Source organism: Chrysemys picta, chromosome 11 (genome assembly GCF_011386835.1).
Source record: "Chrysemys picta bellii isolate R12L10 chromosome 11, ASM1138683v2, whole genome shotgun sequence".
Taxonomy (NCBI): domain Eukaryota; kingdom Metazoa; phylum Chordata; order Testudines; family Emydidae; genus Chrysemys; species Chrysemys picta.
The window spans coordinates 43,914,097-43,939,650 of record NC_088801.1 but is presented as its reverse complement, the minus strand read 5'-3'; the positions used below and the strand labels follow the sequence as shown (position 1 = coordinate 43,939,650).

General features: G+C 42.4%; 1 protein-coding gene across 9 annotated transcripts in view; it reads right to left on the bottom strand.

Annotated features, from left to right (window-relative positions):
- OSBPL6 (oxysterol binding protein like 6) overlaps window positions 1-25,554 on the bottom strand; it is a 203,203-nt gene that overhangs the window by 12,476 nt on the left and 165,173 nt on the right. For 7 of the 9 annotated variants that reach the window (XM_005300469.5, XM_042860681.2, XM_042860679.2 and 4 more), the window contains 10 exons: window positions 19,316-19,403; window positions 18,844-19,097; window positions 14,081-14,218; window positions 13,651-13,714; window positions 13,090-13,168; window positions 11,657-11,801; window positions 9,632-9,776; window positions 7,181-7,307; window positions 6,314-6,436; window positions 3,880-5,378 (listed from right to left, as the gene is read on the bottom strand). In XM_005300469.5, the coding sequence (XP_005300526.1) occupies window positions 5,270-5,378; window positions 6,314-6,436; window positions 7,181-7,307; window positions 9,632-9,776; window positions 11,657-11,801; window positions 13,090-13,168; window positions 13,651-13,714; window positions 14,081-14,218; window positions 18,844-19,097; window positions 19,316-19,403 (1,272 nt within the window). In that variant the 3' untranslated portion in view covers window positions 3,880-5,269. Of the gene's footprint in view, window positions 1-3,879; window positions 5,379-6,313; window positions 6,437-7,180; window positions 7,308-9,631; window positions 9,777-11,656; window positions 11,802-13,089; window positions 13,169-13,650; window positions 13,715-14,080; window positions 14,219-18,843; window positions 19,098-19,315; window positions 19,404-25,554 lie in introns of those variants that run through there. The other 2 variants (XM_065560806.1, XM_065560808.1) reach the window with 1 other exon arrangement.

Below are 25,554 nucleotides of genomic sequence, written 5' to 3'. Positions count from 1 at the left end.
GCAGCCTCTGATTACTGCACTGGCACCTGCACGCCTACTGCCTGTACCTCCAATGCCGCCTGGATGCTCGGGATCATCCCATGCAACTCCTCGTATTCCTAGCCGCCTTAAGCCGCTGGTGTCTACTGAAGAACTGCTGCTCCTGTACCCTGGTTCTCCCCTGCTTCCTGGACCACTGACCATCTCCGTCCTGCCTGGCAGACGAACCATTATTGCTGCTGCTGGAATGGTGCATCCCTTTTCCCCACCTCGACCCTCTGTTACCAATGGCACCACCCATTGCCAGAACCATCCTCCAAGTTCGAGGGCTTCATTCTCGCGGGCCCTCCAACAGAATTCAGAGTCATGGCACAGACCTCCTCACTCGCCCCGGCTTACGACCCTGGTGCGAACCACCCATGCTCGGAGACCTTTACTACTGGGCACCTTAAGATTCTTGCCAAGCATGCCCTGTCTTGTCTGTGGCTTTGTATCAGCTGTCCCCAGTGTGCCCTCTGGCGCCCTCTGTGTATGAGAAGGAGGAAGGAGAGATGGAACTGGTACTGCCAGTTCTAACAGTGGCCTGTTCCTTCCCAGATGAGGCGCTCATTCTGACCTCTCTGTCCCCACCAGATGACCACCGCCAACATCAGGAGCTATTACACTTGCACTCCCATTGGAGGAGGTCCAGGACACCCGGCACCAAAAGCTGGACATCCTCCAACCCCAGGGACCCTCATGGATGGCTCTCCCCATTAACAAGGCTATCCTGCAACCGGCTCAGATGGTATGACATACCTCTGCCTCCTGTGCCCCCGCCCCGAAGAGGGCAGAGAGATGGTACTTTGTCCCCACCAAAGGCATGGAGTTTCTCTTTACTCACCCACACCCAACTCCTTGGTGGTCTGGTTGGTGGCTCTCAACATGAAGGACACCTATTTCCACATCGATATTCACCCACTCCATTGAAAGTTCCTCCACTTCACACTGGGGCACAGCCTCTACCAATTCCAAGTCCTGCCTTTCGGCACAGCAATGGCTCCACATATATTCACCAAAGTCTTCGCTGTCATAGCAACACAGATGTGCAGTCTCAGCTACTCTGGTTTCCCTTACCTGGATGAATGGCTCCTTGTTGCACTCTCCCACTCCTGCCTACTCTCCACCATCCTCACTCTCCATCCATCTCTCAGGGTCTGCTTCAACAAGAAGTCAGTTCTTATCCCTACCCAGACGATCGACTTTATTGGGGCATGGCTCGACTCCATCGCAGCATGGGCCTTCCTTCCGGCGGATCACTTCATTACCATCGTGAATCAAACTGCTGGCCTGCGCTGCAACCCCCGCATCACTATCCACTGCTGCCTCCCCCTTCTTGGACATCTGACAGTGTGCACCTCGGTCATGCCACATGCCTGTCTTCACATGCGTTGCCTTCAGCTTGGCTCCTCTCTGTCTACAGACCACAATGTGACCACCTGGACAGCAAGATCCTGATTCCCCAGCTGGCACTGCTGTCCTTTATCTGGTGGACCGACTCTACCCACCTGCTGGTCAGTACTCCCTTCAAGCCACCCACACCACAAACCATGCTCACAACAGATGCCTCCCTCACGGGTGGGGGTGCTCTCTAGGCAGCCACTCTGCGCAGGGCATCTGGATGCCTCGAGAAGCAAGGATGCACGTAAATCTCATAGAACTGCGGGCAGTCTATCTCACCTACCAGACCTTTCTTCCCCACATACAGGCCAAACACATCTAAATACTCTCTGACAACATTGCAGTGGTGGTCTGCATCAACAAACAGGCGGCGCCAGAACTCCCTCCCTCTGTTCAGAGTCCATCCATCTCTCGAACTAGGGCATCGAACATCAGGTCACACTCCAGGCTATGTATCTCCCTGGCACCCATCAATGCGCTCAGTAGGATTCTCTGCCTGAACCATGAGTGGGAACTGCACGACAACATCCTGTGGTACCTTTCCCACAAGTGGGGCACACCGCAATGGGATCTCTCTGCCACTCGTGAGAATCACAAACTTCCGCTTTACTGTTCCAGGGGAGCTGTGGGGGAGGACTCGCAGGGCGATGCCCTTCTCCTCTCTGGATGGACTCTCTCCACTCCGCCTTTCCTCCCATATCCCCCTCCCACAAATCCTACGCAAGATTTGCCGGGATCGAGCCCTGTTTTGGCCCCGCCAGTTTTGGTTCATGGACCTCCTGAACCTCTCCATCCAAACACCACTCCGCCTCCACACACTACCAGATCTCCTCACACAGGACCGGGGCCAACTCCGACATCCCAAACCTGGCCCTCTTCACCTCAAAGCTTGGTTTTTGGATGGAGTTTGGAGATAGACAGAGCATACTCCATCTCTGTGCGATGTATCCTCACCCAAAGAAACCGGGCATCCACCAGGACCTGCTTGTGATGTTATTGACATGAACTGTGACCGTAGAGATCATTGTTGCAACCAAGGTCCTATAGTTGTACCAAACCTTGTACAAAGGAGGTCAAGTAAGGTGTCTATGGAAAGGTTGTAATTTGCTGGTTATGATTATGCTGATATTACCTCTTACACCTCCTCCAGCTGCTTCTCTCAAGCCTCCATCACCTCTTTCTTCTCTGGGTTTGACCCTCATCCATACCCCAAACTCAGCTGAGGTGAGCTGAACAGGCTGGATTTGAATCTTGTTACATATAGCTTGACATTCCTCAAGCTAAAAACTGTTGCCACACTGTTCGGATTCAGAGTCAGACAGCTTGCCTTCCTCACTGGAAGAGGGGCTGAGGGAGGAGGAAGAGGAGTCAAAGGACTCATATCTACTGGATTTTTTGTCCTTTTTCTTTCCCTTTCATGACTTTTTAACCTTTTTAGTGCACTGTGGGAGCGTTGAAGCTCTGCTGCGGCTTTGGTGAGGCCTTTTGTGGCTTACCTTTCTCAGGTTCTGAAGCCATCTCAAGAGGTCTTCCTCATAATCCTCCCCTATTGGGTACCATTTCCTGGGGGAAGGAGGGAATTCTTGTCCAACCCTTCCTGGTTAGCTTGGGAGGAAGGGCCCTGCTTCTTTCCCCAAGTGCTCAAGATCCACTTTAAGAACTGGATGGAGGGACTGGTGGCCCTGCAAGCGTCTCCTCTTTGTTCTGCAAGAGTCTTTTGATATTTATCCCTGAGTCAAGTGGTCAGGGTCCTCCTTGCTTTTAGAGCTTCTCCCTGCTCTGCACTGGGGGTTCTGGTACATTTTTCCTCAGTTGAAGCTACAGTTGCCTTGGTGGAAAGAAGACCCCTAGCTTTTTGATTAGTAGCCCTCGGCCCTAATGAAATTAGGGTTGGTTGGCTGGGTGCAAGCTGGGCACAACTCACTGTCTGCCGAGCCTGGGAAGGCTGCCTTACAAACAGAGCACTGCTTGGCTTTAACCCTGTGTTTTCTTGCTGCTCTGCCATGCTTACAGAGTGGCAGAAGAGCCAACAGGGAAACGCTGCAGTGGATGCTCAGAGAGGGTTAAACTACTGAAGATGTAACTGACCCAGGAAGGAGGAGGAAGGGGGGAGCAGGAGAACACTGCTCCCCACTGCCCCAAAACTGGGCAGAAACAACTCAAATTGAAAGGTAAGGGTGAGAGCAAGAGAAACCAACACCATCTGCTGCCATGGAGGCAGAGAATCTGGTGGTAAGAAGGAGCAGAGGGATCCTGTCCAGAGCATGAGGCACCAAAACACTGATCTGCCTCCACGAAGCTGCAGAGAGAGGAGAGAAGCCCAGATGTCCAGAATTGTGGGAAATGCTGAGCTGCAGAAAAAGTAAATATAACATGTATATGCAAAAAGATTTGAGACATGTGTACAGATGTGAGACGTGTACACACAGAAGTGTCATCAGGGCATTCAGAAGATGTATACAGGTAAATGTAATTTACTTAAACACCAGATGCATTAATAGAAGACTAGATCCTATAGTATGGAATACAATTTTTTATCTAATAAAACTTTCTTTAATAATATTTGCCCTCTGCAGTTATGCATTTCAGTCATTTTTTCAGATAGAAAGTGCCCAGCCTCCTTCCATAGACATGTAACTGTGGCATAAAAACATTTAAGAGTCCTGTTTCTTAATCAAAAGCATTTTATGAAAAGCTAAAAATTAATTTTGCATAAAAGCTATTTTGACAAAAAGCCATTAACCCAGCATGCGTGAGTGCCTCTACTCCTCCCCCAAACAAATTCAGCTAAGAAATTCAAGTTGGGAGTGGGCACAGACAAACAGACCAGTAAAGTATACAGTGTGCATGATAGAAAGTGCCTGTTATGTTTATAGTGCTATCCCGCTTCTGGAGAGAAAACCTCTTATGAAATCTTTCTGTGTTTCTAACACTGTTGCAAAGCTACAGGGAATTCTAATTGTATAAACAGTTATGGGGAAACGTGAGAAAGTGTGAGGCTATGTCAAATCAGTGGCACATATGATAAATACATCACAGCATTAGGCATGTTGGATATGAATTTTCTGACTAGCAACCCAGATGCATTTACCAAAACTGTCACAAAGTTAGCTAGTTTTCCTGTTTGATTACACAACCAGCTTCGCAAAGCTAAAGCATGTACAGCAGGTCACTTTACCTTCTCATCCATTTAGGTGGATTTTATTTTTAATAATACATGATCGCCAATATTTAGAATATGAATAAAATCTGCTGCTCACACAAGCCTAAGGATACATATTTTAAAATGACTTATTGGATACCTTCATGTTTTGTTTAAGGCATGAACAATGGCATATGAATGGGAACAGCTTCCAGAAAAGCATTGTGTCTTTTTGACAAGGCCAGTCCAAGCACATCACACTAAAGGACTAGCCTCAAGCCGGAAATGATAGACTGTTGTAACACAAGAGTTTTTAACAAAACAAGTTAAAACAAAATGTTTTTTTTCTTTCATTTTGTTTGTTTGTCGTTACTCTCAATGTCTGTTTTAAGCACCAGTTGCAGTTTTGTGTATTACAACCTCTTCCGAGCAACTTTGGATAATGAATCTGCTTCCTTTGTTTTGCATTTTTAATACATGAAACTTTAAAGGTTATTTTTAAATGGCTGCTGCAAAATAAAAAGGATCCAAAAGTGGTCAGGGACCTGGGTCTAATGCACTTTCGAAAGTCCATTATAAAGATGAATATAAAAGCGAATGGTAGGTTTTCTGTAGACCCACAAACCACACTTAGCTATAAGAAACATATTGTGCATAGTTATTTTTTTCTTCAGAGAGTGATATGTTTACTAGATCTACATTCTCAGTTTACCAGAGTATGGGGGTTTCTACTTTACTAAAGCCAGGATCCTTTCGCAGTTCCCAATAGGTGTCATTAGAAACCCAGCTCTCTCTTTGATTGGCATCGATAACTTTTCTGCAAAAGCAAAAGCAAAAAAAAAAAAAAAAAGACAAAGAAACCCAGATGAAAATGGTTAAAGGTTTGATTTACTATTTTAAAGGGATATAGCATAAACATCAGAGATTTAAAAATAAAACAATTGCATAACCGGTGTTATAAGTGAAGGCATTTTAGAACTTCTAAGGATCCAATTCTACCATCTGATTCATACAACCCTGCACCCATGTGAAGCCCTGTTGACTTCAATGGACTCTGCGTGTGTGTCTGGGTCCAACCATGTAGACCAGATTGCAAGATGGGAGCCTAATTTACTTCCACCATTTATGCTGTTTGTTTCCTTTCTGCATTTTACTCATTTTCTACAATAAAATTATGTCAATCAGTTTCACCAGTTAAGGGAATGTTTTAATTAAAACAAACAAAAAAGCCACACTACCTTTCCCCACGAAAACAAAACAAAAGCCAGAGTAATTACAATTTGAAAAACTACCTTAAAAATTCTGTTCAAGTTGTTCTTTCCACCACCACCACCACTTTTTTTTTTTTTTTAAATACACAGCTAAATTTAGGACAAAAATGAGTTGACACGTTCCCTTTGGAATTTCCTTCTCCACTATTAAACTTGAGGCACATTGGCAGGGTGATAGGAAGAAAATTTGTAAGGCTATTGCCCACGTTTTACTTCTCTTGTGGACTAACAGGGAACGTTGGCTTCCTAGTTTGGTTAGTCAGTATTCAATTCATTTAAAAATATGTTAAAATTGCCTCAGACAGGAGTCAGCGCTATGAAAATATTTCTTGAAATTGGATTGTTTCCATCTTTTCACTTCTTTATTACACTACTCTGGGCCTGCCTATTTAAGAGGCAGATGCCCTCTGCGTTGTCCTCTTATGTTGATGGCTGCACAGAAAACAAATTATAGACTTATTACTGAAATCACTTTACTCACTTAAAAAATTTTGGTTTGTATTCAATGTTGTTCTCCTCCATGTTCCGCCTTCGACTTCTCTGGAGTTCCTCTATTCTTTGCTTTTCTGTGGCTGCTGCTTCTACATTTCCCTCTTCCAAAAGTCTATACAGATAACAATGGATCTTTTAGTAAATATACAATCTCATCTTCTGTAAAAGCATATTCTGTAACAACATTGCCAGAAAAACATTTGTCCCAGAAAACAAGGCCAGCAGCCTTGAAAAACTCTTTGTCCTTGAAAAGAGCTACTGAGTTCTATGCACCTGCTTTAAGGCCAGAGCTCATTAAAAAAGAAATAGTAAAATTATTTAATTTATACTCCGGAGTCTGAAATATAATTTCTTAGTCTTGTTTACATTTTCAGCTCCTCAGAGCAAGCCTCCTACTCTCTGTACAAACACCAGGATCGGATCCTTCCCTAGCATGCAAGAGAATGCTAAGAAACAAGAATTGCTGATATGCTGGCTCACCATCTACACATGCATGAGCTATAGAAAGGCATGTGCATCTCTCCAGCTATCATATGATACTGCCAACAGCAAGTACTACCAATGGACATACGTTGCTTCTATTCATGGGAGTAGGAAAGGACATGCCAGAGCATGTATTTGCTGGAAATTTCTGGAATTCTGCCTCTGCCAGAAGAATTCCCATAGCACCAGGATCTCTATATGTTTCCCTTTCCTGAGCTGGATAAGCCAAGCTTTTGGCTTACCGTAATATTTTCTAGCAGAATCTAAGGCATAGCACATATTATAGTGCAGATCTGGGCAAAATTCAATGCTGGGGTTCAAACTCTGCCATAAAACAATCATAAATATTAAACATATAAATGAGCTTTCTTGCCTCTGATCTGGCCTGAATCGTGCATCCGTTGTTGGAAGAATCTCTTTCAATACAGGATCTAACTCATTGAGTTCAATAGCAAACCTTGTAAAGCCATAATAACGTTCATAGTGGGTTGGCATGGATCCTGTATAAACATATTTGAGAAAGAAAATGCTTATTTTACTATTTTTATAAACACATACATAGAGCCCAATGAATTAATAAAGCTATAACAGCCAATAAAATATTTATACATTCTAATTCCTTTATTTGATATACTTTTAAAGTGCATCAAATATTATTTTCTAGGTAAAACATCTTTCATTTAATATTAATGGTACCTTATTACACAGTAGAGAGTTATTTACATAACAGATCAAGACTTTTAAAATCTTTCTTTGCTTTTAGGAAATATGTGAAATATTTCTTCTTTCAAGTTAAAAATAAACCAGTCTCCACAAAAGCAAATGTATCGAGTCTCCCTCCAAATGTTGGTACCTAAACAGGTTCATAGGGCGTGATTCACCATTTCCCTACATCTCCTCTCCCCCAGTGCAAAGTGGGTGTAAAATGCCATCAAATTAGAATAGGGACTGTTATATACCCTGTGATGTTCTCTGATAAAAGATGATCATGTAGATCACTGCTGCCATCACTCTTATATAATTGCAACAAATCTTGTACAAAATGTGGCATTTAAGATGCCTATGGAAAGGTTATGATTCGCTGAAATGATTATGCTATCTTTATGCATGTATCATTTTTGTATTTCAAGTTATGCGTATTGGCTCTATACCTGGATTTCTCATATTTTTGGTCCTGGGGTAACACCCACAAGGTATTTAGCTTGCACATCTTGAAGGGACTATTCAAATTAAGTGGCTCAACAAGGAACACTTAACTCACAATGGACCATGGGAGATACCTATCTATACTCAATGGACTTTCCTGCTATGACTAAGCGAAATTATGCAGGCACATGTGACTTGCCCAGGTGACTCCAAACTCCACCTTTTATCCAATTTTCCACTAGATGTGCTAAGGGCTTTGTTAAGAACATAAGAATGGCCGTACTGGGTCAGACCAAAGATCCATCCAGCCCAGTATCCTGTATGCCAACAGTGGCCAATGCCAGGTGCCTCAGAGGGAGTGAACCTAACAGGTAATGATCAAGTGATCTCTCTCCTGCCATCCATCTCTACCCTCTGACAAATAGAGGCTAGGGACACCATTCCTTTGTTTGAAACAATGGATTTCCCTCCACACGGCAGAAGCTATAAAAGGCCCTGGAAACATCTCCATTTTGCCTCTTTCCTGCTCCAGCCTCTTTCCTGCTCAAACCTCTGAACTATGAACTTATACTAATGGGAGCATTCTAACCAAGGGACAGAGGTCCTTCCAATGATTTGGAAGCAACCAGAGACTTGACTTAAGCCAGCAGTTTATTCCATCACTGCTACAAGCCTGAACCAAGAACTTTGCAATTACTATACGTATTTGATTCCTTTAACCAATTTTAACTCTCACCTTTCTTTCTTTTTCTTTTTATGAATAAACCTTTAGATTTCAGATACTAAAATCAGCATGTTTATTGGGTAAGATCTGAGTTATATATTGACTAGGGTGTGTGGCTGGTCCTTTGGGATTGGAAGAACCTTTCATTTGATGAAACTGGTTGCAAGGAACCACTCATCATTAAGTCTAGTGTTTTTGGTGGTGATACAAGGACTGGAATGCCTAAGGAAACTGCTGTTTTGACTTCTTGTTAGCCAGTGTGGTGAAACAGAAGTTTACTTTTATTGCTGGTTTGGTATATCTTAAGGGAAAATAACCAGCAGTTTTGGGGTGTATCTGCCCTATTTCTCAGCAGTTTGTCCTGAATTTGGTATTCTCAGTTGTGACCCACAAAGGCACGGCTACACACCCACTTTGCTCTAGAGTAGAGAGTGCATGGTAATGGTGGTTTGAACCCACATTGTCTCTTTAAGCAAGTAAGCAATTTTTAAGAAACATAAGTCAATGGGAACCGCAAGTGCTCACTATATTTGAAAACCAGACCATTAGGGCAATAAGGGATTGACACAACCAACCTGTTTCTCCTTTCACTTAATACTGGTTTTACACCAATGTAATTCTGTTTAATCCAATGGAGATACCCTGATCTGCACAGGTGTGAGAGAAGGATAAGGCTAACATTTACATTTTCCTCAGATTATGTTCCCAACATGCTAAATACCTGTGACCAAATTTTAGCCTCAGATTTGGAGCGAAATCTAAAAAATGACTCATGAGATGGAGCACACACACTTTTTAGATACTTTTACATTCAATAATAAAGGATACCGATAGCTGCTGTGCCAATTCCTCGTTATTTATCTAGCTGTATATTTTGTTTCTCAATTTGTATTTAAAATGGGTAGCTAAAAGCAGCTTTTAGTGAGACTAAAGCCACCTGAAGAATTTTCTTACCTGGCCTCCATATACATTTTGCTGAAGGTGCAACCCCACAGTATAACCCTTCATGCCACTTTCCAAAGAGGCGATGCACCACCTTTCCTTCTTGGTCCATGACAACCCCTTGGACTTCATTTACATTTGAATTCCAATAATTCACCTGAAAATGTACCAAAGTAAACAAAGTGAACAAAGTTGATTTCCTTGTCACACTGTATATCACAATATCCCACTACATACTTCTAAAATATTGCGACACGTAAAAGTCAACTGCAGCCAGATCCCCAACAAAGAAAAATTAGAGACTATTAATTTCTTGAAATTGAAGACATGCATAAGGATGTGACATCTTTGCAATTCTGCTACAAAAATTATCTCAGCAAATCTATACAGAATTAGTTTGCCTAGCAGATGTCTACCCTGTTTAGATTATAAAGTCTTAATGGGCTGTGACTCCATCATTAGGTATCTTTTTACAGTACCAGGCACATTGTTGGCACTTCAGGAATTAGAATTTTGTCCAACTGAATATTACTTACATTAAAACACAAAACAGAAAATGGCAGCCTGGAACATTCTGGAACAACATAATATGCTGAGCCATTGTGTCCATCTCTAAAACTAACTAGGGAAAAGTTTCCTTGCATACCTGAACATACTTTTAAACATGTGGATTACAATGAAAAATTTTTGGTTCACAATATTTTATAGATAGGAAAACAACAGAATCATAGAAGTGTAGGACTAGAAGGGACCTCAATAGGTCATCTAGTCCAGTTTCTGGCACTCCAGGAAGGATTAAGTAATAACATAACAGAATGTTTCTGCATAAGAATCTATGCTATATTGCAAATGCTTCTTATCTGCCACTGATGGGTGATTCCAGATTCTGCATCAAAGTTCTCTTTTGTCCCACCTCAATCTACTGCCAATCCCCATAATGGTTGCAATTTAAAACGAAGAAAATTGGAATACTGGGTGCGTTGACATGTATATGTTTACTGAACATAGCAGTATTTTCTGATGAAAATAGCAGTCTGGTTGTTTATAAAGGGGTTCAAGCTCATTTAATTATCTGTGCACACTGGTAATATATAGCTTCTTCACGAGTCAAATTCCTACACCATTCTGTAGTAGAAACAGACCCACCTCCTTCCAGTTGAAAAATCAGATGTATATTTTTTCTTTTCCCAGATGCCTAAGCTGCTGACACTGCCACTCTAAAGATTGGAGAATTCTTTGCCCAGATACTGGAGGGGAGCTACTTTCATCCCACAGCACCCTGTATTTGCTTTCTCTCATTCTCTTCTGTCTTCCTTTTCTCAGGCATCTCTATTCCCTTCCCTTTTACCTTTAATCAGTCCAGTTCCGAAGCACTAAGTCTTCACCTGAGACAAGCTATAATGCATCACTGCAGCAACTGAGGTGGGCCTTTTGACACTGAAGTGTATGTAGCAACACCAGTGATGATAAACTCATTATTTTAATTGTTTTTACAAAAAAATTCAGCTCTAGCAGATCCATATTACTGTTTTTATACAGAACTATCACCAGGATATATAAATACAATGAAGCAGAACACCATTATTCTAAATAGATAAGAAACTTAGGACCAAATTCGGATCATGGTTAGAACAGTCTAAATCCAGAGTAACTGCTCTGAAGGACAGCGTTCCTCCTGGTTTTTACTGGCTTAATGGAACTGAATTTGGCCATTTGCATTTTAAAATTAAAAAAACAGTAATTTATTGTCAATGATGCTGACATCAAATGGGCACAGAAACACACTGACATCAAATGGGCTGGTCCAGCAATAACAGAGACATGTTAACACTGGCAGACATCTCAGATCACAACTTAGGTGGAGTTTTGTTATTGGGCTTCTTACCTGATAAGATAGTGGTGATGATACAGAACAGGGAAGAAGGAATGTAGGGGAACAGCAGAATACTGAGAAAACTGTAGCCAGGTCTAGGCTAAGAAAATAGTTCTGCTTACTTTTTGTCATATATTACCATTGCATGACAAATCATAAGTTACCTTGACAAATGTGAGCTTACAAATACAAACACTGCTTTTTGTGTTTCTGATGGTTATTTCTCCATAATGCTCTATCCACCTCCTTCCACTAAGGATGTTGTGTATGCAGGTGGTGACTTTGTTCCACACGTAGTAATCTCCATACCTGGGAATAAAGTTAGTATATAACTGGTAATGTAAATTAAATTTCAATATTGCTGACAAAAAGTGAAATCCAGCCATATAATCACATATACAAAATAATTAAATCCCTCAAAAATGTTTGAATCAGTAATCAGTGTGGCTTCCATAGTAATTATTATTCCCCATCATTAAACCTAAATTATTCTATATGGGTGAAATTCACCCCATTATAGAGGCCCACGAGAGGTCCTATGAACCACTGAAGTCCTGTATTAAAGTCTCAATCCCAGTAGTGCTGAACACTTTGGTCCTGATCAGCGACTTGAGTAGGATTAGACTTAAAGTTCAGCATGCTCTACAATGCCGTGGTGGACTGGAGTCCCGGTTATCATGTATTTCTCTCAGAAGCAATGGGAACTAATAAAAGTAAAATAGGTCTGAAATAGAATGAATAGAAAGGAAGTGGGGAGCAATAACTCAGTGGCATATTGTCCCCTGGCAATTCCATGCAGTCAGAGCTTCCCCAGTCCTGGGGAGTGGGGGGGTGGGGAGAAATAGAGCCAGGGAGCCGATGCTATACATGGCATGCTCCCCTCTGAATCTGTCAGATAGCCAGGCCAATAGATATATATGCAGAATGCAATGTTGTTCTGATGGTATTAGCTTCAACTTTGTGACAAGATGGAGGAAAATGTAAGAAAGATTCCCTGCGGAAGCTGTACTGCCAAAGGGCGGAGTGCACCCGAGATCTAAGATCTGCAGATTCCCAGGCTTTGAGGGTTTGGGAGGCCACACACCGCTCTACAGTCTGTGACCAAATCCTCTCTCCCCTCCCTGAGGGCTACATTTGAAGGAAGCCATATGGCCCTGTCTACACAACAGAAGATTTTGAAACATTTCCCTGTTGTGTTAATCCTGGTTCCGATGAGCCCAGCATTAGCCCCCTTGAGAACCCTACTGCTGACAGTGTTGAACAGATTTGCTCTGGGCAGCCCATCATTCCAACGACTGGGTATGGAGTTAGTGCCTCTTCACATGCACCTATTCTCCTCTACCAGTGAGATGCTTTTAGAGAGTTCCCTGGTTTTCCCTCCAAGCGCCTGACTGAGCCTTCAGGCTCCAGCAATGTTTCAGTACCTCATCCTGTAATGGGAGATCAAAGCAGGGAACTCGCATTCTGCCAGCTGCTAATCATGTGGGATCTCTACTCCCCCACCACCATCCATCCAGCCCTCAGAAAGAAGAGCATCTTCCTAGATTTAAAAAACAAACAAAAAAACATAGCCAAAGGAAACAAGACAGTAACTTACTTTGGAAAAGTCACATTCAGTGTTCCAATTGGCAGGATTTCCATTGATTTCCCCCAGAACTTATTTTTCCATCTGATATCTAAATGATAAAGTGAAATATTAGAAAATTACAAAAGACCAAAATATTATACTTTCAGAGATCTATGCCACTAAATGGCATACAGATGATCTTTTGAACAGAACATTAACCTGCTTTGAAGACAGAAAAAAGGTTATTCCGGAGGGACAACCTTATATCAGAGAGACTAATGTATCCCTTGTCTCCTAACAGATAACAGTGTGTTCTGTATAAAGCTTTTAAATAAAGACAGCAGAACAAATAAACATAATGCAAGTCACTCTGGCATGGATGATAAAATACTGCATCGGCTTGTTCCTTACAATTTAAAATTGAAACACTTTAAAGCAATAGCCAGAAATAACTTAATATAATAACTATACTAAACTAATCTATTAAATAAATTCCAGAGAACTACATCCCTAATTATAATAATTTTGAAATCATAAACTTTTTCTTTGATTAAAAACTTCATCTTTAGGCTTTTGAATTAAAATATATACCTTGCCAAAACACAAAATTCTTTGATTCACAGTGACAGGCAGAAATGGGTGGATGGTGGCTAACCTGAAAAAAAAAATTACGGTGGCGAGGAGTTGTTTAACACAAAAGAAGTCTATAATTTTTAAAAATCAGTGTAACTGACAGTTACCTCAAGCTAAAAACTATTCAGTTATGTATATTACAATAAAACAAACAAAAAAAGCCTCAGCATGTTTAACATGAAGTAGACTTTATTTTTACAGCCTCCTACATTAAAGGATATATTTTATATAAATCATTTAAGTTTATTATACTTTTTTTTCTGGATTTAGTAACTTTCACTTCAAACTCTCTTTACTCTAGTGGGAATACAAGATCTTAACTATAAAGAAAAATTAAAGTCACTCTGCTGTCCAAAGAAATGAAGATTTACATAGAAACAGGTTTTACCTGCTCTGAGAAAAATCGGAATCCTTTGTCTTCCCTAATACATTCATAAGTCTCACCAAGCACTGGATTGAATGGCTTGCTTCCTGCTCTGTAGTAAGTGGAGGCATACCCTGAAGCTGCAAAGGCAGCTATGAGAACCTGTTAAAACACAGAAAAACAGCTAAAGATTCCTCGGTGTGCTCCCTCATCATTGTCAATTGTGTGGGCAGCAGTGTGAATAAATTTATCATTTAAAAACACTTAATTGCCCCTTTATTCATTCACTATTTGAAGGGCTACATAGTAATAGAAAACTATCAATGTCCTGCAAAGTAATTAATGGAAAGGAAAGCCTGCAGCATCTGGTTATTTATGTATCTGAATAATACACAAACCTTTGGGCTGCACATCACCATAGCCTGTGGGCACACAGAAAACATAAAACAATACAATAGGATCTACACAGCCCATAATTCACAAACAAAAATTGATGATCTTTCACCATTCCTCAGCAAAGGTTTAATGGCAGAGTTTGTATTAGCTGAAGTCTCACAATATTAAGAAAGTAGTACGTTTACAAAATATACTACAGAACATTTACTATTTGCTTTGAAGTGCCATTATAGAGGCATTGGTAATGATGACTTCACAGTTGAAGTTGTACTGATCCCTTTGTTTCTTCCTTTAAATTCAGATTAAATTTTGTCTCCAAATGGTCGTATTTTAGCCATAACTGACTAGAAGAGAATTCCTCTTACTCTCCGCTGGCATAAAGCTGGCAGAGGTGGTGGAGCTGCCTCCTTCACCAGATGTCCCCCCCACCCCAGTGTAGAGAGAGGAAGGGGCATCTCAGGGATGCAGCAAAGTATGCCTTGTTCTCTACTGGTGTGGAATCTCTAAGGGTATGTCTACACTGAAATAAAACACCTGCTGCTGGCCCATGCAGGGGCGGCTCCAGGCACCAGCGCAGCAAGTGCGTGCCTGGGGCGGCAAGCCGCGGGAGTGGCCTGCCGGTTGCTGTGAGGGCAGCAGTCAGGCAGCCTTCGGCGGCATGCCTGTGGGAGATCCGCCGGTCCTGCGGGACCGGCAGATCCCCCACAGACATACTGCCGAATCCCATGACCAGTGGACCTCCCGCAGGCGTGCCGCCAAAGGCCACCTGACTGCCGTGCTTGGGGCGGCAAAAAACAGAGCCACCCCTGGGTCCGTGTCAGCTGACTTGGGTTCGCAGGGCTCAGGTTGCAAGGCTATAAAACTGCAGTGTAGACGTTAGGGCTCGGGTTGGAGCCTGGGCTCTGGGACCCCGCAATGCAGGAGAGTCCCTGAGTCTGAACAGGTACACCGCAATTTTATAGCCCCGCAGCCCGAGCCCTGTGAGCCAGAGTCAGCTGACATGGGCCAGCTGTAAGTGTTTTATTGCAAAGTACAGACATACCCTGAGGGACCTTATACCAGTGGCCTAAAATAGAGCTATTGCTCAGCAGCAGTAACTTAGGCTAGGGCCAGATGGTGCAGGATTGGGGAGTTGCAATTTGTCCAGGACTGCCCTTCCCATTTGTGCCTGGGTTTGGCAGGCCAATGCTCAAACTACTGAGCTATCCCTCCTCCAGAATATATATATATTATATATAAGTATAAGTATAAGATCAGAATTCCCAACGGAGACCAATAAGAATTGGATTTTTGTTTCTGTGACACTATTTGTTTTCCTTTATGGCCATCATCATCTTCTGTTAACTTTCTTCTGAGATGACACCTTCTACCTGATGGTGTCCAAGACCAAGCCACTCTCAGACCAAGCCACTTTGTTTATCATGAACTGTGCAACTTTAATTTGGCTTTCTTGTATGCATGTGTTATGATATAGTTTTTAATTACATGATCACATACTATTTTTTTTCCTCAGGATCCCTGCCTTATTCAGTGTACAGTGAAGGCTTTGATCCTAATCCACCTCCTGGCCACACACAAAACCCTCTCACCCAAGTTTAGTGGTGCTTTAAACCCAGGATAGGTGTCCCAATAGGGGCATAGCCTAGAACCTGGATGCTTCTTTCACTTGGGCTGATAACCCTCCCACTTTGTAGTAAGGTCTCAGGCTAAATCACCTGTGTGCTGAAAGGCCTCCAATGCCTTCCCACAATTCACCCCTGGTGTCCAAGAGGACAGACAACCTTAATTTTGTTATTTCCTAACTTGCAATCTTAATGTTCTTTCATCATAGGTTTTTTGTGTGTAATTTCCTAGGTTTTTAAAAAAACAAACTGCAAAAACAGAAATTCCATCATGTAGCATCATAGCGACACCCACATGATTCATCAGCAGGATTGGAACCTTTAGATCCATCGCAGAACACTCTGTCACTTGAGCTAATTGAGTAAATGATAGCCGCAACTGGTTGTCATTCTCTGAATGGACCAGCACACTAGAGGGCGATGAGACACTTTCCCAGTTGGTTTCATGGATATTTGCTGACAGCAGAGGACTCAGGAATCTTGGGTTCCATTCTAGACTCAGGAGGGGAATGTGCTCTAATCTGCCCATTTCCCCCAAGCATGACCCCTTCTGGCCCTATCCCTCCAGCACATCCCTGCCCTAGTCATGTCTCTTCCCCCTGCCTCACCGTCCCAGTCCTGTTCTCTTCTCCAATCCCACCCTCCATTCTTCAGGCTTCTCATTCCAGTCCCAGTCCTCTTACCCAGCCAGTCCCAGTCTCCTGCATCTGTACTCCCTATCCTAGCCTCTTCCACTCTCATCCTGCCCCGCCAGGCTGCTAGCCCAGCCAATCCTACTCAACTCCTCATCCAATCTGTCTCTCCCCTTCCCCGGCCTCCCATCACTCCCACACCTATGTTACCCCTGCCCACTGGCTCCTAGTCGCAATCTCCTTTCCTCCAGTTCTGCCCCCAAACCCAAGCAGGATGCAGCACTCACTGGCACAGATCCATCATCTTTAGCACCTTGAAGAAAGAGAGGTAGCTGAGGGCAAGAATGCGAACCGATGAAGAAAGTGTGGATGGGGTGTTGAATGACATCACTGCTTATTTCCTTGCTTTTTACAGTTTGCCTTGGTGGCCTATGCAGTCAAACAACCTTCACTCACAGTTAACATTTGTGTGTGGGTATCCTTAATAAGAAACTACACTAACTAAATAAATGTACAAGAATGCAGATATAATATCCCCACGCTTTTTATTGTGTTTGGGTGTTTACTCACTAATTTGCAAAATTCACAATATGCTTCCCAGTCATTAGTGAGACTTTCAGTGAGGTATAAACTTAATAATACTTAGAGACACTCTCTATAGACTGTAAATGTAAGTGATGGGCAATGGGCAAGCAAACTAAGACAAACATATAATCACCATTGCCTATTGTACAACAGCAAACTACTTAGCTGTCACTCAAGCTCAGGAAAGTATCTTATACAAATGATGTACACACTAAACACTGATAAACCAAAGAAGAAAACTGTATAGCCAAGGACTTTTAAATGAAATCCTATGGCCACCAATCCCATTTATTCAATCCTAGGGGCTGAGACCAATCCCTATATGAACTGTAATGATAGGAAACGGGGTTGAAGTAGGGAGAAATGCCTAATCCAGCCAGGTACTAGATCATTCAGGGTTATCATATCATAACTAATAGCTGGAATTGCACCCTGAAAAGATGTGGGACTTTGAGCAGAGCATGGAGCCCTGGGATAGAGCATCCACGGAAAAAAATTAGTGGGTGCTTAGCACCATTGGCAGCCAGCACCCCCCCCCAGCGCCTCCCACCCGCAGCGATGAGCTGTTCTGCAGCATGCAGGAGGCACTGGGGGAGGAGTGGGGACGAGGCGCACTCAGGGGTAGAACTGGGCGGGAAGAGGCGGGGCAGGGGTGGAGCAGGGGGAAGAAGATGTGGGCGGGCGCCTGGGGCGGAGCAGGGGGGACTTGGGGGAAGGGAGTCGGTGGGGGCAACGCCTGGGGTGGAGTGGGGGTGTTAAGCACCCCGGGGCCCAGAGGAAGACGGCGCCTGTGCAGACACAAGCTTTCAAACAGAGGAAGCAGGCAACCCCCATCAACTAGTTCAGGTGTTTTCTCTCACTACCTCATTGGACTGAGCCTCAACCAGTGATTGTCATTTCAGCCTCTTTTTATCCAGAAATCAGAAAGCCAAAAGACTGCAGATGAATAGGTGCTAACGCCGTGGGTGTTCCAGGGCTGGAGCACCCACGGAAAAAAAATAGTGAGTGCTCAGCACCCACCGGCAGCCTCTCCAATCAGCTCCACCCTCTCCCCCCAACACCTCCTGCACGCCGATGTGAGCCGCCGATCAGCTCCTTCCCCTCTCTCCCAGTGCCTCCCATCCACCACTGATCCGTTGTTCAGCAGTGTGCAGGAGGCACTGGGGTGGGAGCGGGAGAAGCAAGGGTGGGCTGTGCTTGGAGGAAGGGGGCGGAACAGGGTGGGGCGGGGACACAGCTGAGAAGAGGGGGGACTGGGATGAGGGCTTAGGGAAAGTGGCGGAGTGGGGGAAGGGCCTGGGGCGGAACGTGGGTCGAGCCCCACACCACAACTCAGAAAGATGGCGCCTCTGATGAGATCAGCATCATCTGGATGCTGATGGAATTACAGTTCCAAAAGTCTCTCAGTTTCTCTTGGCAATCACACATACACAATGAACCAGGGGAATGACAAAACGGAACACTGTGCAGGATTCACAAACGAGCTCCTGGGGAAGATGAGAAAAATCTAAGCTTTCGCATACACAAAGTTATACTGTACCAAATTTATTACCATGCGTTCGTATGGATCATCAGTTTCAGCAGCTTTGTCCAGGAGTTCACTGTATTCCAGTTCTTCACAAAGGTGTTGTAAAGTATTAAGAGGTTCATTTAGCTCAACTGGCATGGAGACTTTGGAGAGATCTTTGCCAATATTATTTCTCAAAATATTCCACAGATTGATATTACTGGTATCAGGACAGGGAGCTGGGAGACAAGTCCGACGTCCATTCCTGAATGCACCTCCTGCTAGCTCACCATTAAGAACTGGGTGGGGGGGAAAGAAAACATTATTGTATTGAAATCTCCCCTTTAAAAACATAACAAAATTCATTCATGGGACCAAATTCACCAGTGGAATTGCATTGCAGGTGCAATTTCATTGATTTCAGCTGAATTGTTCCTGATTACACTAGCAGTAAATTTGGCTCATGATCTGAAAACAAATGTAATTTTCTAAAGTTCTTAAAAAGTATGGTGTATACTTTGTCGGAAAACGTTGTCTGCGACACTGGTGTTGTCCTCAGATATGTTATCACTCACATCACTGATATAGGATTCATCATCAGAAGCCTAAAGAAGAAAAATTTAAAAATTAGTCAATGAAATCCAGGAAAGCAATTATACAGTAAAAACACAAATAAATTAAGCAAAACAAACATTCAAAGGAACCACATTTAGCCTGGCAGAGCTAAAATTAGATCTACCAGGTTTGCATGTGCAAAGAACCAATCATCTAATAGCACCAAGAGAAATTTTATGCTTACTGAATTTTCCTTAATTAAGTGTTATGGAGCCAAACAAAGACCTTCAAACTTATTTCACTTATGACTCTTAGACTTTGTTCACCCTTAGTGTGTCAAAGCCCACTCCTGTTGAAGTCTCCCCCTAGGGAGAGGATAAGAGAACAAACAACACTTAATAGAGGTTAGTCACGTTGCTTAATGCAGTAGTGGAAGGAGCTCAGATACTACAGTGATAAGTGTGGTATAAGCACCTACATAGAACAGGATCCTTAGCTTCAGTGAGAGTTGGATCAGGCCATAAAAGAGCAAAAATGCTAATACAGTCCATCTTCATCTACTGACGTGTCTTTCTCCCTATGTTCTACGTCGACACCTGAGGGTAGCAGGGACTCTTTTGCTAACAGGCCCTTATTTTTAAATACCAGGATTGGAGACACGGCTTTCGCAGTTCACAGCCTTCAAGCTCTGGAATGTGCTTTCCCTGTGCATTCATCAGAGTCTACATCTGTTGACTTTCACGTTATGGAGCAACCTCATCACTTGGTTGGGGTGTGTGTGTGTGTGTGTGTGTGTGTGTGTGTGTGTGTGTGTGTGTGTGTGTGTGTGTGTGTGTGTGTGTGTGTGTGTTGAGTTTTTTTGCACAGGTAGGTATTGTACAATGAAAAATAAAAATGAACTACAAGTATTACTTCTCTCATTTTAAACTGACCTATTGCTAAGATCACTCCAACAGATGAAGGAATTTCCAAGCAGGAGTTCAAGCCAGTTTTTACAATAGTTTGACCTATTTTATTTCCTTCCATTTTAAGTCACCAAAGCTGCTGCTGTGAGACTGCTGTATTTCCTGCTCACACTTAAATGTCATAGCACAACCCAAAACGACTGTTTTACTGCTACTGTACTGAAGCAGGAAGTCTGCCTATGGTAGTGACAAAGGGATGCTGCCAGGTTAATGTATTCTAAATGCTTTACTTCTGTTATAATTAGAGCTATGTGAATGACTGATTTTTTTGGTTTCCTGGCAGTTCCAAAAACAAAAAAATTACTTCTGGGCAGACTCAAAACAAAAATTTTTTGAAGCTTTTGGTGAATTGAAAAGTCCAAAAAATGTATTCTTGTTGAACTAAATGTTTTGTTTGGCTTGAAACATAACATTTCATTTAGATTTTGAGCATTTTTAAAAAATAAAATAGAAGCAATTTTTTCTGCTGTGCAGTGAAGTACTCAGTACAATACACAGCTGTACTTGCAATAGAGCACAGTATAGTTGTACATAGTACAATAATATCTATTATGACACATTCAAATGCATAGCTATTCAGTCATACAGGGCAAGACTGGATGCACAAGTGTGGTAACTGCATATGCAAATAGCTAGTTAGATCTCTACACTGGCATATATATATATATATGCCAGTATATATATACACACCACACACACGGTACAGACATCTCACCTGGAGTTTGCAATCACAGTAATTGGGCATGCAAAAAAACCTGCAAATGTAATTTTATACATGCAATACTAAAAAACGTGTCTCATAATCTCATTAGTTTATCATGCAGGCATCACAAAATGCTGTCTGGTCCTTCAAGATTAGAATCAATCTTCCTAACTTATATTGCAAGTAGGCATTTCAGAGCATTTCATAATAATAATCAAAATATGGTTCAGGGTAGAAATATGTCTCTGCCCTGCATGCACTTGTAAATATGAGGCTAGTAGCTCCTCCTAAACTTTCCTTTCCACCGGCTAACTCATGAAATGCCTTGCTGGCTTGATAGGAAAGTGTGTGTTATCTGCAGACAATGGAATTGCATGATGGATCACTTAGCAATGATGCAGCACAGCTTTTCCCATACTGCTTCAGAATGGCTGAGTTTCCACTTTATACGTAACCAAGCCCCGGGGATAATTTTCTGCTTTCAGTTTTCCTGTCTAGTACACTGTTCTGTAGAACCCAGTGCCATTGTAATCTGGGGACTGAAACATTTAGCTGAACAATGGGGAGCTCAGGACATGTGCCATTAGGGAGACATTAGAAAGCCAGTCAGCTTTCAAAGGTGAAATGGAAAAGGAGCATCAAGGTTTGCTCTCTGGACCAGGCCACTTGAGATGTATCGTATTGTGTATAACAGGCTGATCCAGTGTCACAGCAAGTAGAATTACCACATACCACATAGTGTATCGTTCCATACACACATACACACACACTTTGAAGAAGAGCTCTGTGTGGCTCAAAAGCTTGTCTCTCTCACAAACAGAAGTTGGTCCAATAAAAGATATGACCTCATCCACCTTGTCTCACACAAACGCACTCATTCTTTATTACTGATGTTAGGTTTTTTAACAAACAGTTATTTATACTACATTTTAGGCTTAACCTGCCTGATAAGCTCTCTTTAATTAGCATATTTCTATCCTGTAGAACATAAAATAAATCACAGATCAAGGAACAGCAAAGTTATATAAACAGTAATTCCTGATTTTGAAGCTGCATTTGCCATTCAGCTGGTATCAGTGTTAGGTTATTTTGCAAATTATTATTTTTTAAAAACTTCTGTGTTGGCCTTTCCAAACAAAATTTTCTTTTTCTAAAAAGTTGAAAATTCCAAAATACTACACAATGTATGAAAACTGCGAAGTAATGATTGTCAGACATATATTATTAGTGTGACTTAAGATAATCAAAGCTTAAATGTTCTAAAATATGCTGAAATATGTTCAGGTCTATGTAGCTGATCCAGAGGGAGATGGTAACAATACATTGTACACCTGGTAGATCTAGAAATTGAATTAAGGATTCTATTCTCCAGATGGAGAACCCTGGTCACATTGTTCTTGTAGCATCCTGTGCCGAATAATTGAGAGTTTTCCTGGTGAAAGGTACAGTACATTGGCACACTCTGCCATGAGTAAGCCAATAATGCCGAAAAGCTGGAGGGAAAACTTGGCAATTGTACAAGATCGCTTCATTACTGTGTTCTAAATAGACTAAAAAAATTTAAAGAATTAGTCAAGATATTTTTAATATTGCCCCCGTGACCCTCCAAGGTAAGGGAGAAATGGTTAAAAAAATCCTACCAAACCGAACAAGCAATATTTTTAAAGCTTTAATACACACAGAGAAAATGTAATTACATTATTCTGTGGCATACAGCAAGCTAACCAAAACAAAATTATGCTCTTGGATATGAAGCATTCTTTTTGGACCCATATTTGTTAAGGGTCATTTAAGAAAACACTCATTTTACATCACCCGAAATACCTTATGATGCTTAACTTTTTAACATCTCCAAAAATCCTAACAGTAATTCAGATTTGTCAAGAATAAAACAGGAGAAGTAAATCAGCATCTGTTCTGTGTTCCTTTGTAATCCCCCACATTGCTAGCTCCACAGAGAAAGAGGGAAGGAAGGAAGGAATTAGCTTCTCAAATTTATCTGAGCACATATGGCACACTGTAACTTACTCACCAACCTCCGCATGAAGACTAACATTTTATCTCCCCTATTTTAAAAGACTGTTGTGCTAGAGAGCAACTGACACTAGATAATTATGAAATCCTGCCCTCATTGACTCATGGGCTGGGGGAATAGAAAGTGCCAGCATGTCGCTAATAAAAGAGCCATCCTGCCAGTGCAAGGCACAGCATATGTGCTATTCAGCAGGGGGCCTAACCATGCTAGATATTCTAGATAGTAGCACGTAGTCCCTTGGGTGCACAGTCAGGACAGAGGCCAGGTCCTACCCGTGGTGTGCTCCTGAACAGCTGTAATAGAGATTCTGTCCACTTGTTTCAGGGGGAAATTGGAAGTAATAGGCTCCATACCACCTCTTCCCAATAAATACACATGGCTCAGCCCAGGGCAGAACTTGACTTTTTTAAGTAAAAGCAGCATCACCCACTTGTCTTTTGGGCAGATAGCAGCAGAGCAATATAGTTGTGGCATCTGCAGAATGCCACAACACAAGAGAGGAGTTTAACCCTTAACATGAATGTAATGTTCTAAGACAAAAGATAGGAATGTACGAAACTCATCTTCTTTCTCTCTCCCACTCCCTGTCCCCAGTCATCTTCCTAAGTCCTCCCTGGTTACCTGCTAGTAAAGGCCATCCCCCTCTTAGCACAGGTGCTGAAAGTGCCCACTGTCCAGGCAGAGACTCCATTCGACACAGAACTGACCTCTCCCACCAGCCTGACCATTGGGATGGAGCTGTTATGGGCTCTGTGCCAGGAGCTCCCCCACGCTACAGTTGCTCACACTATTCAGAGCTATCTACCCCCTGCTTCTTACGTCCATGAGTTAGGGGACAGGGCTTGTCACCAGGAAATAGAGAGGTAGGGCAAAAGAACAGGGGGGAAGAGGTTCTTTGCAAGGGAGGTAGAGGGGAGGTTTGGGACTGGCTCTTCCCACCATTCCTGGGTAGGTCTCACTTCCAATTAGCCAATGATCCAACTTCTTCCTTGGCATGATGCCCCTTATTGGGTACCGCCAAACCCAAATAAACTGGCCAGGCCTGAACTTGTAAAATACCTAACACTGCTCTATGACAAGAGCATATGCAGAATGGTATTTATTGTAGAACAGGAACAAATACTTTTTAAGCATCCTCCCAGTCACTTTCTGTTCCTCAAAATTAATCATGGGGGCGTGTGTGCATGTGCGCACACGCAAAAGAGAGAAGGGGAAAAAATTGGCTATTTTGTTATTTCATTAATATTTTCCCCTTGAATAAATGAACTGATTTTGTCAGGCATTCCCTGGTTCCTCGCCTCTCTCTGTATAGATTGGTCAGCAGATATTAACTAAAAGAGCTCCTCACTGGAGTGAGCGATGTAAGAATCGGTTTTCCTGCCTACCATCACAATGGATGCAGTACAACAAGGTGGTTTAGTATTAGGTGACATCAGCACAGGCAAGGTGCTCAGTGAAGCAGGAAGCTCCCAAGCATTGCACATTAATTTGTTCTCCTTGGAGAGGTTTATTCTAATTATAAAATTAAAAGATTTTCAGTTTAAAACAATAAGAGTAATAATAATAAAACCTAGCTCTTTTATAGCGCTCTTCATCTGTAGATCTCAAAGTGCTGAAAACAATTACATTAGCTGGGGGATGGTTTCTGGAGGAACCTCCTGTGAGCAGCTTAGGTTATAGATTCTAGCCCTTGGGGACTGAAAACACTTACTGCAATCCAGGGCCTTGAGATTAGGCAGTGTAAGGAAGAAAATTATGGTTTTTCCTGTCTCCAAAAGGGGTTAAAATAAACTATTTATTTTGATGGCAAGTCCAATAATACAGTTAAAGAAGAGTCTTTTTTTTTTAATTAAGGGCAGATTTTCCAAAGAGCTAAGCACCCAGCAGCTCACTTGAGATAAATAACAAAAACACTGGAGGCCTTTGCATACTTACAATCTTTAGAGATTTGTTCCCTTTGCTAAATCTGACAGCAGCCTAGACTATGTTTCACCTGGTGGAGCTGTGGGATCTCCACTGTGAAGCCTATGAAGTTATTTCAGCTGGCACTCAAATTGCCTTCAATGGAGAAACTAGCTATTTTCTTCTTTTATTAAAAGATGTTTTTACTCTCAGCTACTTCCAGCCTTACATATGGCAGTGGGTAGTAGAATACAAAAGAGTTTTAAGTGTCCTGTGTCTCTCTTCAGGGGTGCTTTAGTCTGTGTCATGTTAACATTTAAGGCTCCTCACAGCAGATGCTCTGACTGAGGTTGAAGTAGAACCTGCAGCTGCTGGTTTCAGAAAACAATTTGAAGGTCTTATTTGTCTATGCATCCGAAGGGGCAACAGTGTTTTTATATGTTTTAAATGGATTGAAATTATTGTTTTTTTTATTTTAATTTCAAGGTACCAACTATGGAAACATCCAGTTGGGGAATTCACTCTCTGAGCTAGTTGGTAGTCTTGAGAAATCTGAGGAATCAGCACCCTTCAAAGACGCTACTGCTCTCCTGGGG